Source organism: Lepisma saccharinum, chromosome 2, assembly GCF_977018435.1.
Source record: "Lepisma saccharinum chromosome 2, izLepSacc3.1, whole genome shotgun sequence".
Lineage (NCBI taxonomy): Eukaryota > Metazoa > Arthropoda > Insecta > Zygentoma > Lepismatidae > Lepisma > Lepisma saccharinum.
In genome coordinates this window covers 144,660,194-144,680,575 of record NC_139230.1, presented here as the reverse complement: position 1 = coordinate 144,680,575, position 20,382 = coordinate 144,660,194, and the positions used below count along the sequence as shown (strand labels likewise).

The following is a 20,382-nucleotide window of genomic DNA, read 5'->3' as shown; positions in this document are numbered from 1 at the left end:
AAACTTCTTGGTTGGCTTTTACTTAATTCAAAAACCTATTTCTAGTGCATTACTACACAAAAATGCTCATTTTACCAGAAACATGGTAAATTTCTCTGAGCTTTTCGGAAAAAGTAAATTCCCTGGCTTTCCCACCCTGGCTGAGGATATTGAGCAAAGCAGCCATACTAGGTTCCAATAATGTATTTTGGGACAATCAAGGACAGAAATATGTCACTTTCATTCTACAATTGCTGTAACAAGGTGACAATGTAGTTTCGTTTATTTTCCCCTCTTTCTCGAAAATCATCATGACCATTATCAGCAACATCATCATCATACATGTCATGAATTTCCACAGCATCATCATCATCATCATCATCATCACCACCACCATCTGCCTCCAATCCCTCTCTTTCCACAATGATGTTATGCAATACACAACGTGCTGCAATAATTCTGTTCGCAGACATTGGATCTGCAATATCGGAATTTGCATTTGAGAAGTCCAAAAGCTCTTTCTATTACTGATCTGATGGAACTTAGTTTTATGTTATAATTTATTTTTTCGGGTGTGAGATGACCATTATTTTATTTTGGCTTAATGGATAAGAAGCGTCACCAATCAAATGCTGGTTTGGTGGAAGCAGGTTATTCCTTAACCTCTCATGCAACAGGCTGTTCCTCATCACCCATGCATCGTGAACTCTTCCTGGCATCCCAACAAAGATATTTGTGAATTTCCTGTTATGGTCACACACACCTTGAAGTATGACAGATTGCTCATTTTTCCGTTGTAGAAGTCGACTACATTTCCTTCTGGCTGCTTGACGACGATGTGGCACCCATCAATCGCTCCTACACCACCTGGAATCCCAGATTTTTCTTCAAACACCTGAATGCAAAGAGAGAATTTTAAAAATAAGACCAGACGTAAGGGATAATAGCAGGAGCAACATGCAAAGAAGAAAATAATGAACTTTGAAATCAAAATCTTTAATCTCCAAGATAACCATTCATATCAAATGTTTAGCATAACCATTCATTATGAAAATGTTACTTTCTACTCAGAGCAAATGTCTAGTTACAATGAATGATGAGACTGGGGTTAATATTAAAAAATTAAATCAACTTCTTACTACATACTTATATTTTTCAATTCCACCTGCATAAAAAAACATACAGCACACAAGTATTGTCTGGCGAGTTTTTCCAACTTCACATTTTTTTACATTAGTTCTTCTAGTGGTGCTTCACAGCAAAATGGATACCCTTCTAAAGTTAAATTTTCTAGGTAGCCTTAGTTCTAAGAAACAAATTTTGTGATTCTGAGGCTGGCACTGTGAAAAAAAAAATCATAACTATGCTAAGAGGTTGCATCACAGTTGCCACCTGTATTATTTTGAGTTTCTTTTCAAGTTGAGAAAACTTCCGAAGACATAGAAATTCAAGCACAAATAAAATGCAAAATAACTATTGTTACAGAACTTACCCTCGTTATTTCATCACGCTTTACTTCATTGGGCCAAACGATGTACATGTCGATCATTTGAGACAATGCAGTTGTCACTTCACAAAAACTGTCATGGGCTGAACTTTTTGCAAATCCAAATCTGTCGCCTGTGGATAAGAATCTTTCTAACTTTGCCAACATCCAGTTTGTGAAAGCAACTTTCTTGGGTAATGGAATAAGGTGCCTCTCATGGTTAAGCTGTCTTCCAACAGCATTTGTCACTTCCTGAAAATTAAAATTTACATTCTCAGAATCTTCACCATTTTTAGCAAATACCTTGATATATTTTTCTTTTGTACAGTAAATTTGTTTTGAAAATTCAGTTGAACCTAAATTGGAGTTTCATGTCAGGCCATTATCTCCCTACCTCCTTGATTTCTCCCAGCTTTATATCTGTCTTCTTGTAGACTTCTAACATTAGGGCTACCATAGAGCACATACAAAAGTATGTTCCATATTTCAACATAAGAAAGAACATAATTCTCAAAAATCTATTGAATGTGAAAATAGATGTTGCTTCAAATGAATAGTACACATCCAAAGTTTTCTATCATTAGAGCTTGAAATGGAAATTGGGAGGAAGGGGTGCTTTAAACAATTTTTTCTTGCTAGGGATTGGTATTCCCCTGTAATGCTTCTCGAACACTGATTATCCCACTCTCTAGACCAGAGATTCCAAACCCTTGGGAATGAGATTAAAAACTCCAGGCATCCTTGTTAGATTTTTTCGGTAACAGTTCCAACTGTTTTTGAATTTTTTTCCAAATTCTAGCAGAAAGACTAATTATCATAGAATTTTGGAAATCATTGTCATACTAAACTGATCCTTCCTTAAAGTTATGAACACTGTTTAGATTCGAAAAAATATTTCTTGAAAAAAAAAAAAGAATTCCATTGACAAGTGACAGTAAGTATTGTAGACTAGTGGGGACGAATGTAGAAGTAAATCAGAACCTTAGTACAATGCATTTAGGGACATTATTTTAATTATAAAATAACCAAACCTGACCTGCCTAACCTAACCACGAAAGCATATATTGAACAAAATCTTAAGTGATCTCTAAACCTCTGCAGTATGTGTTAACATAGGTAAATCGAAATTGAACCATGTAAAAATTGCATTCGTAGCATGATGAAATCGCAATAAAACAAAATGAACTTGGGCCACATTTTACTGCAATGGAAATCATTCAAGAGTGTTGTTTTATTAATGTGGGGCTTGCAATTGATGCTTAGAGCACAAATGTCAGGGCTAGTCATTTTGCCTCCCTGGGCGGTGGCGGCAGATGCCGCTCCATTTCACCCCCCCCCCCCCCGTCATTACGCAGCAACGGGAAATTGAAAATCAATATATTCCTAAGTAAAATATCAAAATATAAAATAAATAACGAGACTTATTATGCTATTTCAATACTATTAAGCACAAAAGAATATCTCGCTCGACCACAGTTTTCAATAGGCTTATTTTTTTCTTCTCTTCAAATTCGGCCCCCTTTGCCGGTGGCACGGTTCGCCCTCCCCTTCCGCCGGCCCTGCTATGAACTTGGTCACCCATCAAAGCATGGCAATTTTAACACAGAAAACAATATGCATCACATTAAGCAGCAAAAATGACAGCCTCCTCTTCCTCCACCTAAATCCCATCTTTCGCAGCAAACGTCGCAAACTCTCTTGACTTCCCGCAAAATTTATGTCCGCCTGTAATTTGACATGCAATTTTTTCAATGTCGGCACTTGATTTTCACGCAGAGCGTAGTCGTATATGCACCTACGGATAACGTTTTCATGGAAACCGTCCACTGACGATTTGGTCACTGGTCTTGTTGTTCTTTCCCGGGAGTGTGGAATGATGTGGAGGGGCCTTCTGACATCTCAAGAGATTGTCTTTCGTTCATGATAGCCCTGATTGTTTGTTCAGGAACTCCAGTCGCAGCCGCTGCTCTCTTGCCAAAAGGCTGTATTTGGGTGCTAACACCTTGACTGGCTTCCTCCTTCATGAACTCGTGCACATTGCAATCAATTTCCCGAGCTTGGCTATGCAAGGTTTTTGATTTCAACTTTGACAGAACTGGAGGCATTATGGAATTTAATGTTCAGTAACAAACACACCCGCAATACACGCACACAACATCAAACCGGTAAAATACTTAGTATAAAATAAAAATATGGTGCTTCCAATCCAACAAAACTCACCGTCATTTTACCTGCCTTTCCCCTTCCGTGACAGAAATAGTGCTTCATTATTACAGTTGGCAACACTAGTTACTAGCTAGCCAATGAACATGCACTGCATAAAAGAAGCTACCACTACGCCGTGCTATATTGCCACATTACCGTCCCTGCCGAACGGTGTGAACTGCGAGCTGGAGCGCTATTCAATTGTTTTCAATGATGTTTGCCCGAGTGTGTCCAGGAATGGAATGACAATATGGCAACAATAGCGAAGGTTTTCGAGCAGGGTAGAACACGTGATACTAAGAGAGAGGGAGACGAAACGAAAATTGGTATGAGCGCAAATTTATGTGTGTTGTACTCTACGTACATATTATAAGTATGCTCTAATGTAAATATTCTGACTAAAACATCACATAAAAATGTGATTATCACACAATAATTTTCCCATAGCTGGACAACCTTCAGCTCAGTGTTTTTGTTTCGAACCACATCTATAGCAAATCCAGTTAACATTCCTTGGACTGTCCTGTTGCAATTGTCCTTTATAACATTTCTTTACCTCTAATTTGCTCTTGTACATATTTCTTGGACTGTATGTATTAACTTTGTGGATGTTTGAGCCTTGCTGAATATGGCTACCAAATCTGTCTAGTACTTCATAATGTACCTTCCTCAAGTCCAAAAATCATCCATTGATTCACCATGCTCTTTTTTAGCATTTTTAAATTTATATATCTCAAGCAACTTGATTGTTTTAGGTTCATAAATATCTCAAGCAACTTGTTTGTTTTAGGTTCATAAATATCAACGAGTTCTGTCAGCAAAACCTCGACAGGAAAACTACTAGGATCATTTGGAACTAATTTAATATACAATGCCTCATACACATTATTTCCAATCACTGATAACAATAAATGAACGAGTTTAGTGGCGTATCATGCACGATTTTTGCCTAATTTGAGTTCTAGGATACCTAATCTTTTATTCAATTATAATAATCTTATTAATTTTTAAACTTACAAATCTATCCCATCCTCGTCGCCACTTATCTTGTATTGATTCGAAGAACTTATTCAATGAAACACTTGGGTTCGAACATTTTTATATCAACTTCAATACACATGTATATAAAAAATCAACAACAAGTAACTATAACAACAATATATATATCATTTGAAATTTATGGCTGTTTCAGCCCATGGCTTCATAACTAAACTTCCACTAATACATAACAATATTCCCCTTGGTTGCAAAATGAAACATAATAGTAACAATAATCATAACATTTCTAATCTGGTTCATGTCTGCAATGTGATTTATGTATCCTTGCAGACCTTTTGATGATTTGTATGTGCCTTTCAACTTCTCCATTTGCACATGGTCTATACGGTGGACTATGAATTAATTTTATTCCATGATTGTTACAAAATCTCTGGAAATCCCTTCTGGAAAATGGAGGGCCACCATCAGAACTTATGATATTTGGTATTCGAAATATGGAAAAATGATTTGTCAACTTCTCAACAGTTTCTTCAGCCGTTAAATTAACAACTTGCCAAACATTTACATATTTACTAAATGCATCCACTAAAATAAGAAATTTATATCCATGGAAGAAAAAATGATCTATGTGTACTCTGTGAAATGGTTCATTTTCAGGCTTCCATGAAACATACTCTTGTTCATTTGGTGCTCTTGAATGTCTTCTGCACACATTGCACGACAGAACATAATTCTCTATATCCTGGTTCATGCTCGGCCACCAAAAGTACTTTCTTGCAACATGTTTGGACTTCACAACTCCAGAATGAAATTTGTGCAAGTCTTGTAGAACCTTATTTCTCAATAATTTTGGCACTACAATTCGCTCACCATGGCATAACATTCCATTATTGCAATTTAAGACATTTTTATTCTGAGAATAATTTTTCAATTCTCCATCAGCTTCGTTACGTGCTACATTCCTCCAATCATTCACTGTGTATTCATATGCTAGTAACAATGTTTCATCCTGTTTCATTGCTTCAATTACTTCCTCAACTCTTAAAGGATCTTTACTTATCAATGTGTCATTATCCAAAAAATAAATAGGTAAATCCTCTTCTTCATTCACTAAACATGACACAGGTAATCTGGACAAGACATCAGCTATCCCTACATTCTTCGTGTAATGAATGGAATAATCATAATTTGCTAGAAGTAACCTCCATCTTTGCCATCTCATAGATACTGTAGGAGAAATTGCTTTGTCCGGATCTAATATCGATTTACCTGTTGAAGAATCTGTTAGAATTTTAAATTTGTTTCCTACCAAATATATATGAAAATGTTTTATACCTTCCACTACTGCCAAACTTTCCTTGTCAGCTTGAGAGTAACTTTTTTGACTATCTGTTAAAGTAGCTGAAAAATATGCAATAGGTTTCAGCACTCCTTCTATTTTATGTGTCAACTGACAACCTATCCCATATCCACTTGCATCCATGACTAAAACTAATGGCAATCGAGTGTCATATGATACTAAAACAGGTGCAGAAACTAATAGCTGCTTAACTAGCTGAAACTCCCTTTCACATTCTTCGTTCCAAAACCATTGTACACTCTTCTTTTGCAATAAATAAAGATTAGGTATCCTAGAACTCAAATTAGGCAAAAATCGTGCATGATACGCCACTAAACCCATGAATGTCACCAATTCCTTTTTATTCTCGGGCACCTTACATTTTAACACTGCCTGAACATGTTCATTCGTAGGTAAAATTCCATGTTCCGTGAATTTCCTTCCTAGAAAATTTACTTCATGAACAAAAAATTCAGACTTCTGTAAATTTACTTTTACATTGTACTGCATCAATCTTTCCAAAACTAATACAGTCAGTTTGTAACAGTCATACAATGTATCTGCTCCTAAAAGAATGTCATCAATAAATGATACCACTCCATCAATACCACCAAGTATTGTGTCCATGGCTCCTTGAAATACTTGAGACTTATTTTAGATCCAAATCGTAAACGTTTATGTACATATAAATGACCTTCATTTACAATGGTAAGAACACGTTGAGACTTTTCTTCGACTAATAATTGATGAAAAGCTGAACGTAGATCAATCTTCGTATACCACTTATGTGAACCTAACTTATGATAAAGCTCGTCAAAAGTTGGAAGTGGATATTGTAAAGTATCTACATTTGGATTTACAGTTTTGCTATAGTCAGCACATACACGAATACTTCCATCTGCTTTTCGCACAGGAACTACAGGACTACTCCAATCAGAACTTTCTATTTCTTCTAAGATTCCTTGCTGGCACAAATCTTTTATTGCCTTGCCTACTTCATCACGCATAAAGTAAGGTAGATTGTAACCTTTCCTTTTCACAGGTACAAATCCAGGCTTCAATGGAATTCTAACATTAATATTTCTTATAGATTCTGAAATGTCATTATTGAACAAAATTTTAAATTTTACTAAAATATCAGATTTCAACTTCCCTGATTCCCCATTCGATGTGTCTGTGTACAAGCTCCTTGTAATACTATTCCAAATTTTTTCTTCCATTTGCCCTTGCACAGTATCAATTACCAAACTTCTTCTCCAGTCGCCAAAGAGAATACGCAATCCTGCTCGACCAAGTATCGGTTTTAAATCATTTAAATCTCCTACTATAAACGGCATTTCATAACTCAGTGAGTTATACTTTACAGGTAAGGAAATTTGACCCTCAAACTTCAACTTTTCTCTTGTGATAGTACCATAGCCATTTTTGAGTGGATTCAATTGTAAAACGTCGCTGCTTTTCCATACAATACTCTTAGGTAGAATGTTAGCATAACTTCCTGTATCCACTATGAATTTAACTGGTTCATTGCAGATATATAGCTGAACATGTAAGGGTTGAATCTCATTGCATAATAACTCCTCAACATCCTTGCTACTTTCTTCATTTTTATGCTGTACAGTATTTATTACATTTATACTGAATATATTGTGCTGGCTTCCACTGTAGTCAAAATTATTACCTCGGGTTTTGTTTATCGCATCTTCCTCCTCAGAGGGTGTAGAAGAAGATCTTACATTTGACGTAGTCTTATTTAAATATTGCACAGCCGTTGAGGTGTAGTTAGGTTGTTTTTGATGCATGAAATCTGCCTTCTTCCCAGGTGATCTTTTATCTACATCCTTTATTTCATTCTTGTATCTACAAACATTAGAAAAATGATTTATCTTGCCATAAGGTCTGCAAGCTTTTCCCATAGCTGGACAACCTTCAGCTCAGTGTTTTTGTTTCAAACCAAATCTATAGCAAATCCAGTTAACATTCCTTGGACTGTCCTGTTGCAATTGTCCTTTATAACATTTCTTTACCTCTAATTTGCTCTTGTACATATTTCTTGGAGTGTATGTGTTAAATTTTTGGCTGTTTCAGCCCATGGCTTCATAACTAAACTTCCACTAATATATAACAATAATGTGTTAGTTTTCTTTTCGAATATTGGTCAAAAAAATTGTGAAACCTAACTGGAAAATGTGATTCAATTAAGCATCGAACATGGTTCTTTGATGGCTTAGTTTTTACCCATTGTACCATTTAAAATCCAGTTTCAGCTTTAAATTTTCAGTATTTTACACTCATATGTAGCAAAGTTACTTACCTCCATTGTCACTCGATTCATTCTAAAATGGCTTTGGTATTCATCCAAACTATAATTTGGCATTGCCAACTCGAAATAGTTCTCATTTCTTACATCTTCATCTGGCACATTTGGTTCTAAATGTGGCGGTTCTGCAAGCTCCATTGCAGCATTTAATATGACATTTATGTCTAACCCACCATCGAAAAACGGTAAAAGATTCGCTAGATTATCCATTACAGAGAAATAATTTGAATACTCTTTGTTCATACAACTCTATATTTCTTGATTACAACGTTCCAGTTCGTTTGAGTCGATTTCACCGGGTCTCCAGCACAATGGTAAACGTTGCTAATTTGTTTGCAGCAGACGAATATCGGCCGTGGATGCGATCACTGAGCTGAAGCGTTCGAAGAACTTATATTTTCCCGGTGATCGCTCACAAGTGAGCTGCTCCGCATCGGCTCAGTTCTCCGAACGCACCTATTGTAGATGTAAGCAGGCTAGAAAGGAACAATTTCACAAATCACGGCATGCATCTGAACTTATCTGGGAAAGAAAAGGTGTCAAAATCAATATGTAAGGTGGTAACTGAGTACATCATAAATCAAAGAAGAAAGTGCAATTCTATTGAATCCATAAATAATCAGGGAAGTGAAGTGGTAAATTTGAAATAAATGTAGTGATGTGGTAATGGTGGAAAAGTCCGTGTTGTGATAAATGGTGAAAAATGCAGTAAAATGGTAAGTAATGGAAAAGGTAGTGAAGCAGAAAATGAAAATTGTAGTGAACTGAGAAAAGATGAAAAAGGCAATAAAAGAGTTAATGAAAAAGAAAAATAACCATCAGAACGAACATCCGATAGAATAAGAAGTGTTCAGGGCAAACTTAAAGATGTGTAAAAACACAACAATTAATGTAAATGTTAAACCTAAGGAACAAGGTCTTACACCCAATTGTTAGTCTCAAATGAAGAAGAGAGTCATACATTGCAATATTGTGCATCTAAACATTCAAGGTATTAAAGGCAAAGTGTTAGACTTAGAAATGCTCCTAACCGATGAATGTAGATGCACATGTACTGTGTGTTACTGAGCACTGGCTGTCCAAAGATGAAATTATTTAATTTCAAATTCCAATTTTCCAGCTAGCCAGTTTCTCATCAAGGTCTCTAATAAAAGGATAGGAAAGAGTCATATTTACAAAAGATGATATAATTGCCAAACAAATTGTCTCCAAAACAGTGAAACCTGTAAAAAAACATCTATCTTCAAGATAACAATTACCGGCCCTATGGTGGAGTGTTTAGGAATGCCAGGAATCCCGGGTTCGAATCTCGGCCTGGGCATTGATGTTTTTGAGTGCTTATTCATCAATTCTATCATATCATTACTCATCTCCATCTTCGCAAATAAGCCAAAAGTGATGCAACACGCGAAGTAAAATAAAGCAAATCAATGAAGACACAATTATGACCTTGTAACTTTCTGTTGTATTTTTCTTTAACTTGACATGTTTGTAAAGAATGATTTTAAGACTGTATATCATGGAAAGGCCATTTCCGAATTCGCCTTCCTTCTGCCGGTAGAGCGTGCACAGCGTTTGCGACACCAGATGTTTTGTCCAGGCCCGCTTTGCGAGGCTTCTCAAGAACACTCCTCCTCCCGTACCTGGGCAGTTAGTGATTGACAGGTCGTAAAACCCTTGTGAATTTCTTTCATCAGACATGTCCTAGGTTTTGCTGTTCGGGTCGATTGGCATCTTGATTGTCAAAAGCTGATCTTACCATTTCGTGTCAAAATTCCAGACGAACAAAATATAGAGTCCTGCAGCAACAATATGTGGCTTGTAACATACATAATTGTGAAAGCTTCTGTTCAACGAATAGTATTTGACCTCCGGGCCGAGGTAGTTAGCACAGCATGCTACGACAGCAGGGGTCCCGGGTTCGAATCACAAGTAAGAGATGGATGTTTATGTTCTGAATGTGAATTGTGAAAAAATATGGAACTGAGTATAAACTGATATATGAGAAAAACAGAGAAAATATGACATCGGACTGCCACGTAGTAAACCCAGGTTCGATTCTCAGTGTGAATGATTTCAAGCGGAAAATTTTCCAACATTATCCTTTCATAAAATCGACTCTGTGAATGTATTTGATCTATTTTTATAAAACTTTCACTGATACGCAATATATGCACTAATTTAATCAAACTTGCATATTTTAATTAATATTAGGTCTAAAGCAAAATATGGTTATTTAATATGGTCCAAAAAGATAATAATTTACAAAATGGTCAAATTTTTCTATTTATTTATATTTTTGTTGTTGTAACCCCTATGCAAGGGTAGTATTTTCCTAAACTTGACTTCGTTTAAAAATTGCAGCCATGTTTGACTTATGATTTGCGGCATTTTTAGCCTTTGTAGACAGTTGCGGTAATTATGATAACTCATCTAAGAAAAATGATAGCTTGGGTAAAAAACATTGTTTTCAGTACATTTCAAGCTACATTGCATGTTTCGTGTATTTTTTCAACATATTGATTTTGACCAAAATTCAAAGTTTAGGATATTTTTGTTAGGGAAGTTATGTAATATCAGAGTATTTCGGCTGAATTACTGTTATAGCTCATTGATCGTTTCTTCATTCTCTTTTTCAAAATTTTGAGCCCAGATGTCTCCGATGGGGGAGCTAAAAAAAAATGATATTTACAGCTGAATGCATTTCAAATAATCTGGCCAAAGGCTTTGATACTGTTAGTCATCGTCTTCTGATTCACAAATTATGCAATAGATACAACATTCATGGCAAATTTCTAACCCTTCTCACAGATTATCTTAGTGATCGCCAACAACGTGTCGTTCTTCCAGGAACTGTTTCTAACTTTCTTCCTGTCCTCTCTGGAGTTCCACAGGGTAGTGTTCTAGGACCTCTCTTGTTCATATTTTTCGTCGATGACCTTGCCGACCATCTCACAGCTCCCTCTAGTAATTACCTTCTTTTCACAGATGACTGTAAAATTTTCAGAGAAATCTCCACTTCGGATGATACTCATCTTCTTCAGAATGACATAACGACATTTACTTCCTGGTGCCTGACATGGGACCTTACACATCCTGACAAGTGTACTACTGTCACTATCTCTCTCAAGAAGAATCTGTTAAAGTCATCTTACTCTATCTCTGGCAATAACATCAAAGCAGTATCCTCTCACAAAGACCTAGGCATTGTTTTCGACCAAAAGCTCACATTTGAGGAACATATTTTATGCACCACAAAAAAGGCCATGCGTCTCTTTACCGTACCGTTTTACTGAAATTAGTAACATCTCAGCCATCGCCTTGTACTTCAAATCATTCATTTCCCCAATAATAGAATACTGCTCTCCCGTCTGGTCCATGGCACGTCCTACTCATCTCTCTAGAATTGATTCAGTCTTTCACTTCTTCCTAGCTATAGTCTGTCATGGGTTCATCATTATGCAATTTTTCATCTCTGCATCTCCTGTCTTTTCTAAACTTACAACTGCTTATCAGCGACGTTTGCAGAATGATTTCAGTTATTTATAGAAAATTGTGAATGGCAAAATTCGCTGCAACACACTTCTTGAGGAATTCCACTTTCGAGTACCTATGCGCACAACACGCAACACAAGATTATTTTATACAAAAAACCTAGACTAGAAATTCAAAAAAGATCTCTCTTTTACAGACTTGCAGCACAATACAATGATCTCCCCTCAAATATTGATATATTTTCTTCCGAGTTTGCCTTTCGTCTTCTATCAGAAGAAATGCTTGTAATTAATATCACATAGTGCCATCTTTTACTTATTTTTTTGTTCATTGCTATTGACTTTTATGTTGTTTTGTTACACTTAATTATTTTTTATTTTATTTTTTGCTTATTATTATTATTATTGCTTTCTCATTGTTGACAATTTTGTGTAAAATAGCCACCTGTGCTGTATCTGGAATTTTCTCAATAAATAAACAAATAAAGATTACTCTATGACATGTACCTTTGAAAAGAAAATTTCCAGATTGATATTTCATGGATAACAAACCTACAACAGGGGAGGGATTGGTCAAAAACAGGCATTTTACATTATTATTTACAAAGAAATGTTTGCTTTTTAACAATCATGTAACTACAATTATTGTGTTTATTAATTACATCATGCAAAGGACGGAATAAGTCCGTTAGTAGTGTTACGAATTAAATTTTCCTTTTTCTTTATCCCATTAGTTATGAAGAACTTTATCCCGGCTCGACAAATGTCACAAGGTCTTTCAAACTAAAAAATAGACTGCTTTATGACAAATTTAAGTCAGATTACATGTCAGTAAGCAGTTTTTTACCTGTTTAGACCACTACTACTTTGTTATTTTATTGTAATTTTGAAAAATTAAATTATGTATAAAAAGATGTTTTGTTTCTATAATTAGCTACTTGTATTTGAAAGAAATTGGTAAAGCCACCCACCTGCATTATGCAATGTGTTTTGAAGGCATATTCATAGTCTCGGTTATTTATAGAGGCGATGCAAATCATCTCTATGCTCCCACGTAGTTATATAGTAGAGTCCCTTGTACGTAGATGCATCCCATGCAGTGGGAGAGCCCACTTTTCTCACCCTCTCCTCTGGGAATCGAACGGCAGTCAAGCTCTCCTATAGACTGTCTTTATCCTCCCAAAAATAATTTCCGAAATAAATTATGACCGATTTTGAATCAGGTCCAATACAAACAACATTGGAGATATTTAATATGTTAAATCGGTAGAGTATAAATACAACCCCCCCTAATTTTTTTATAATTCTCTAGGCATTGAATTAATAATGGAGGTTAGCATATTGAATCTTTCACCTGAAATTTATTATAAAATTAATTCTTAATGATTTATTGAATTGGTGCTTCAAGTCGACTTTATGCACAGTAAGGGTAATCGGAACTGGGCTAGGCATAGAACCAGGGATCCCTTGATTACAAGGCGACGATGCTACCACTGCGCCATCGAGGCTGCTCAATTTTTAATGGGAATGTAATTCAAATTATTAATATTACAAAAGCCTCTTCGCTGTTTATTCCATCCTGGTTAATGATTACGAAAGATTGTTGTTTCAATTTACCATGTAGAAGGGTTCAAACAGGTGTACCAGCCAGATTAAAAATCAGCGTTAGCTTCCAACATTTCGAGCACATACATAGCAACAACATCTCATCCCTGAAGATGAGAGCAATGTATACGATGGAATCTAAAGCCGATTTGACCTGGCTGGTAACCCGAGAACCCCTGTTCAATTGACATCACCAGGAAAGCTACAACTCCTATGTAGAAGGGTGGAAATGCAAACGAGCTGGATGAGATAATTGAGGAAATTAATGAATGATAAGTCTGATGAGATGGAGGCCAAAATAAATATGTACATAAGAAGATAGAGTGCCTATTGGCAAGAGCTAAATACAATAAGATATTAGATGGTAAATACAAAAAAATGATTTAGTAATAATTAGAGGTTATTATTGTAAGCGTAAAAAATTGATCAATGAGATAATATGTTTTGATATGTTTAATGAGTCATGATTAGGGTGCGGATTTATAGGCAATTTTTTTTCTATATGTATATTAACGATCATTACATATGTTTTGTCACTGGTGTTTACCTATTAATTATTCATATTGTGCTTCAAAAGGTGCTTACTTTTATTCAGACTTCATATTGAATGAAGCGACATGTGTCTCTTGGTAACTGGCTGTCAGTAATAAATGCAATCAACCATTCAGCTTATGTTGTCTGTTGCTTGTGTGTCCCTCGGACTGAGTTCTTTTTCATACAGTGCATCGTGTCACTCTGGCCTGTTGTTCGTGCAAGCACAGTGAATATTTTGCTTGAGACGGAGTGAAATATCCATGTCACTTGATTGAACTCAGGCTTGTGTGACATGTTATCCTACAGCTGTGTGAACCGTTGTGACAGGAACTGTTAATTTAAAGGAATGCCATTTCTCTTTGTACATTGCATGAAATGAAACTGTGTATTTTCAGAATATCTGCATGTAATGTTTCAGAATGTTGAAATTACTAAAGGACAGGGGTTCGAGGCTGAGGGCTTGAGTATAAATTCCTCATAAGTTGGGGTAGTTGATGTGTTTGTTTAATCGGGTTGGCCTGGATCTCAGGATACCAAGAATATAATGTTGAGGATTGCCCGCACTGCCCTAAGTCCTAGCCTGCCTAAATTAGTGATATTAGATGAACGTTGATTGGATTGTTCTCTAGACAAACCAGTATCTTTTTATCTTCATAAATTAAAAACACTAACTACTTTATTCTTGGTCTGCTGTTCAAATTTCCTGCCGATCGGAAGTATTCTGGTGGGAAATAAATATTTACAGTCTAACTTATAGACAGTGGGTGGACTTTCTTTACACCTACCATGAGATTGGTTGATGCCCTGACTACTGGAGAGGGATAGAGGAGTTTTTAGGAACGCAAACACTTTCCGAAAATAAAATGGTCGCTATGCAGCACCGCTGTTATTGTTGTTAGCATTATGACAATTTTGCCATTCGCCGGCTTTACTGATCTTCAAATTTAAGACGTACTCCCTCTGTCCCATAATTATAGTCCGGTATGCCAAAATGGTAACTTTTTATTTATGTTCTTTTGTAAACTTGATCGGCCAATTTGTACTGATCCTTGAGTAATAACGTTGTATGACTAATTCCCATGTTTCATTTTCTTCTTCTGTATACACAAATGTCACAGTTTGAATATCGGACAAGTATTTTGTGACAACAAACAAAAGTGTACCGGACAATAATTATGGGACAGAGGGAGTATTATTTATTTAGTTTATTCAATTTCTGTTATTTAGCGTAATGTTTAGCCAACTTTGGCTAATCGCGATGATGATAAAGGAACGCCACCACGGTCTAGTATACCTATTATTATTGTTGTTTTATTTACTGAGTTTTTCTTTGTTTCATCATTTCACAATTTGTAATATGTAAATATCATAAACCATTGCATAAGAAGAAAGTATTGACAGACACACATAAAATGTCGGTGCTTAGTAGTGCAGGAGAAAGGGAGGCACCAAACGACAATCCTGCCCAGGGACTGATCTATAAGGCTGGTGTCTTGTTTCAACTCTTAGAACCTCGGAAAACTGAATTCGCCTGAATATGTGAAATGACGGCACACAGGTTCACAGTTGACACTTACGATTTATCTTTAGACAGTGGGGTGCATAGAATGGTAATCTAACCTATAGATACGGCCACACACACACTCACACTCACACATACAGTGCTGTGCAAATTAATGCGGACAAAGAGAGAAAAACACCCTTCCACAATCATCCATTCTTTATGTGAGATAATCAAATAAATACGTAACATACACTTATACTAGTAGTTTCAGCTAACTGTTTGATGCATACTTGATACTGTTTACAACAATTGCAACAATTGCAAGGTTTGAAGCATATTTGTTGTTTCATTATTGTCGTTGTGGTGCAATGCCAATTGTTAACCAACAGACTTCTGTGAGTGCTTGGCTGTAGTAAACACGCTTTTGTTATGCTCCATGTTCCTACGTGTTTTCAGTATGGATATAACATCTAGAATTATTACATTGAGTGAGAACACGTCCATGATTGTGCGGCAAATTGCTGAAGTGGCTGGTGTTGGGAAATCAGCGGTGTCAAAAATTATTAGAAACTACAGGGCAACTGGTAGTTTTTCTCCAAAACAAAAAGGAAAGTGTGGTAGAAAATGTATTTCACAACTGCATACATAGCTACAGCTCGTTGGCTCACACATGAGAAGGAATAAATATCCTACCTCCAAGCGGTGTCAAAAATTATTAGAAACTACAGGGCAACTGGTAGTTTTTCTCCAAAACAAAAAGGAAAGTGTGGTAGAAAACGTATTTCACAACTGCATACATAGCTACAGCTCGTTGGCTCACACATGAGAAGGAATAAATATCCTACCTCCAATTCTGGTTTGGCTCTATTTTAAAGATGGAGTCTCATTCTCAATCTCGTGTCCCTAGGCCATGCAGGATCTGATCTCGTTCTTCAATGTATGTGGGTTGTTCAATATATACGTTTCCCTATACTGTAAAAAAAAATAATTTTAAGATACATTAGAAAACTATACATAGATGTGTAGGAGGATCCTTCCTCACTTCTCCACATAATCCCCATAGAGATTCAAGCATTTGTCCCACCGTTGCACCAATTTGTCCATACCCTTTGCAAGAAAATCAGGGCTCTGGCTATTGAGCACTATTGTCACATTACACTTCACTTCTTCATCAGTTTTGAAACGGTAACCTTGCAATTAAGACTTTAACACCGGAAAAAGATGAAAATCACTTGGTGCTAAATCGGGGCTGTATGGAGGGTGGGGCAGCTGTTCTCACCCCAATTCTTCAATTTTGTGTTGTGTTTGCACTGCTGAGTGGGGCCAAGCGTTATCGTCAAGAAGAATGACACCAGCTGACAGGATACCTGGTCGCTTATGTCGAATTGCATTTTTCAGTTTATCCAGTGTTTGACAATCACGGTCAGCATTAATTGTTCTTCTTCATTCCAAAAAGTCCATAAGCAGAACGCCCTTAGCATCCATGCTTCTGAACTCCTTATGACATGAGCCCCCGTTTTCTGAACAAGCATTTACTTTTCGCCCTTGAGCGCATGCGCCTTCACGTCTGATAACGAATCGATTGTTGTTCCTTGTAGACGAAGGATGGCGCTTGTCAACCATGTGCTTCTTTTTAATGGCATTACTTTATACAATATTCTATAGCACAGGGAAACTTATATATTGAACGTCCCTAGTAAATTAATATCAAGATGTCCGTTAAAATATATATTTCTGATAAACTATGGTAGGTGTGGTGAATGCAAACATAGAGTGACATTAGAAAGCCATTTGCTTATTCATACCTGTATGCTACACTGGTTGTTCTCTGAATTAATTCATGTTAAAATGGCATTTGAAAATGATTAACTAATAGTTATTGTCAGCTTAAGAGCATATGTGCTAAAAAGGATACAGAAGCGGCTGCAAGGGTAGGGACCCTCTTTGAATGGATCACGTAAAATTTGAATATCAAAATATATTTATGTGAAGATGTGGTCCACCCAAATCTTTGACAGGTATCCAGTAGTTCTCCCACGCAAGAAAGTCTGGTGCTGTCACTGCTGTTTACCTACTAACTATTCATACTGTGCTTCAAAAGCTGGTTACTTTTAGGGATACTTCAAATCGAAGCAACACGCGACAAGCGACAAGCGACACGTGTCTCTTGGTAACTGGCTCTCAGTAATAAATGCAACCAATCATTCAGCTTGTGTTGTCTGTTGCTTGTGTGTCCCTCGGACTGAGTTCTTTTTCATACCGTACATCGTGTCGACCTGGCCTGTTGTTCACGCATCCGCAGTGAATATTTTGCTTTAGACAGTGTGAAATATCCGTGTCGCTTGAGAATTTCACCAATTGAATGCAGGCTTGTGTGACATGTTATTCTACAGCTGTGTGAAATGTTGCTGTTGATTGGATTGTTCTCTAGAGGTTTGTGTTGCTTGTCACGTCGGTCTGCAGCTACATTGAGAAACATTGCTGTTGACTGGCTCGTTCCCAAGCAACACAAAATATTCACATCAAGCAACAAGAGCCTATTCAGTTTAAAGTAAAACATGCACGAACAACAAACCGAGTCGACATGATACACGATATTGAGAGAAAGTCCCAGTCCGAGCGACATGCGACACGAGTAGTTTCCTTCAGTCATGAACAAGCTATGAAGATGTAATTGAATACATTGTCACTTGCCCTCTTAGGGAGAACTCACACCGAAGCGACACGCCACACATGTCGCTTGGGAACGAGCCAATCAGCAGCAATGTTTCACACCGTAGAGGCATGACAAGCCACACAAGCCTACGCTCGATTGGTGAAATCCTCAAGCGACATGTGTCGCCAGTCACTTGTCTTTCCGGTGTGATTTCTCCCTCCATCGCGATTAACCCTTTACCTGCCAATTTTCCCTATTAAGAACATCAACTAATTTTCAATTTCAACTATATTGAAACAAAATTTTTCATACTTTTCTTGTTTGATCTATTAATTTAAGATATATATTTACTATTAACAACATTTAATTAATATTTTCATTATTATTGTCTTAATAGTATACTATGAAATTACACCAAAATGGTTAAAATTGCATTCATAATATTATATATCTTTTATTTACACCCAAATCAATTACTTTTTTCTTCTTTGTACATAATCTGGCAGAACATAATGCTAGTATTACATGAAATGCATTAGAATGGGTTTTCCATTGATTTCTATTAGTCTGGACCTTAGTTTCTTATCATGTTCCATTTTGCATGAACAATTTTACAGACAACAAATAACTCACACAAAAAACTGAAGAGAAATTTTCCTTTCTCACAGTTGTGAGGCAAGATTGTTTTGTAACTTGGTCAACAATGGAAATAAAATCATGCTTATTGTTGGCTACAAGTACATTTGAAATAATTGTTTTTACATTGTTTGTATAACAAAGATCCCGGCGTGTTTTGTGCCATGTTCTGTTAGCTGCTTCGGTAATCAAAAAAGAGGATTGATGTCCCTGAACCTCACTTAGTATGAATGTGCAATAAAGGAATGGGGGGCGTCGATGTCTTCGACCCTATGCTGTCCGGCTACAGACCTCAGCTGTGAGGGAAAAATGGTGGTGGAATTTATTTTCCAATGGTTTGAATGTGGCAGTTGTTGCAGCCTGGAAAATACACCAAGAACTTCATGGGAAGAATTCAAAGAATCACTTGGATTTTCCAAGAGAAGTAGCTACCGTCCTCATTCGCAAAAATCCATAAACATCTTCGAGGCCAGGACCACGATTTGAAATCCCAGGGTCTATGAGAAAAACTGATGGTCATTTTCTGATTGAAGCAGGACAAGGAAGGTGTGCATTTTGCCAAAAAAAAAAAGAAAAAAGAAAGAAAATGCTCGCCTACAATGTCGTGAGTGTGCAAGAAATATGCATTTACACTGCTTCCCAGCTTTCCATGGCTTATCACCAGTTTAGGACATTCTGTGTGTGTCTGTATTTTTTTTTAATTTTCAAATGTGTAAACTACATATATTTAAAATTTGGTATTGCAACATTTTCAATAAAACCAATCCTTATCTCCTTGAATAAAATTGCACAATGATGTTTTCTCATTTTTATACAATTATGTTATCCTATTATGTGTTTGTATTAGTATTTTGTATTTTGAAGGTTGTAATGTTGTCTCACTCTCTGTATTCTTATATATAATATTTCGGTTCATTTACTATGCTAATATACAGGGTGTTTTGTAAGTTCGTTTACAACGCTTAGGATGTGATTGTACGAGTGAAAATAAGGTGGAAAGTTCATGTAACGAAATTCCGGAAATGGCTTTGTTGCCAAGTTATTGACGTTTGAAAACGTGGGAAAATGATTTTCCGAAGTGAATAATGCCAAAACGGGTGGAGAGAAGTCGTAGATGTTGGGCGGTCCACTAAGGAATTGGGTATGCTCTTGTCAAAAAATCGCGCGGCAATGTTGTGCAATGTCGGCGCAAGGGATTCCCCAAAGGACGCGAATGAAGATGTTGATGGGAGTGGGGTGGGTGTGCGTTCTGCGTGAGCTGGTATTGACGAAAATTGGCATGTGTTGAATATTTATACTGCACACCATCCGTGAGTTAAAATAGAGTATTGTACGAGAAATCTGGAGAATTACAGTAGACGAACTTGCACATGTAAATGCCAATTTCCTTCGGAGATGCCAGGAATGTGTTGCAGCAGAGGGACATCATTTTCAACACCATCTGTAGTCAAGGTTAGTACACAATATGAAAACTGTAATTTTAATAGCCGACTCTAGCTACTGTTGCCAACCCCGTTCACAGGGAAAGACATGCGCTGATTCCGGGCCACTTGCCGCTGAGTCTCATAGCGAATGTCAGGGAATGCTCTGTATATATGGTCTTACATTTATACTGCCCACCCTAA

The 20,382-nt window shown here is 36.7% G+C and overlaps 1 protein-coding gene across 1 annotated transcript; it reads right to left on the bottom strand.

Moving 5' to 3' along the window:
- Positions 1-667: 667 nt before the first annotated feature.
- LOC145983685 (uncharacterized) lies at positions 668-8,466 on the bottom strand. The gene is made up of 3 exons (XM_083116741.1): positions 8,323-8,466; positions 1,472-1,717; positions 668-874 (listed from the first exon to the last, which is right to left on the bottom strand). The coding sequence occupies exons 1-3, from the start codon at positions 8,464-8,466 to the stop codon at positions 668-670; spliced, it is 597 nt and encodes a 198-aa protein (XP_082972867.1).
- Positions 8,467-20,382: the final 11,916 nt, after the last annotated feature.

Bases quoted from the DNA above. Each gene is read 5' to 3' on its own strand.
- LOC145983685 (XM_083116741.1), bottom strand. From the start codon at position 8,466: ATGGAGCTTGCAGAACCGCCACATTTAGAACCAAATGTGCCAGATGAA. The intron at 1,718-8,322 runs GTAAGTAACTTT...TTTAATTTTCAG, and splicing joins TGAATCGAGTGACAATGGAG to GAAGTGACAAATGCTGTTGG. The intron at 875-1,471 runs GTAAGTTCTGTA...CTTTGCATTCAG, and splicing joins AGCGTGATGAAATAACGAGG to GTGTTTGAAGAAAAATCTGG.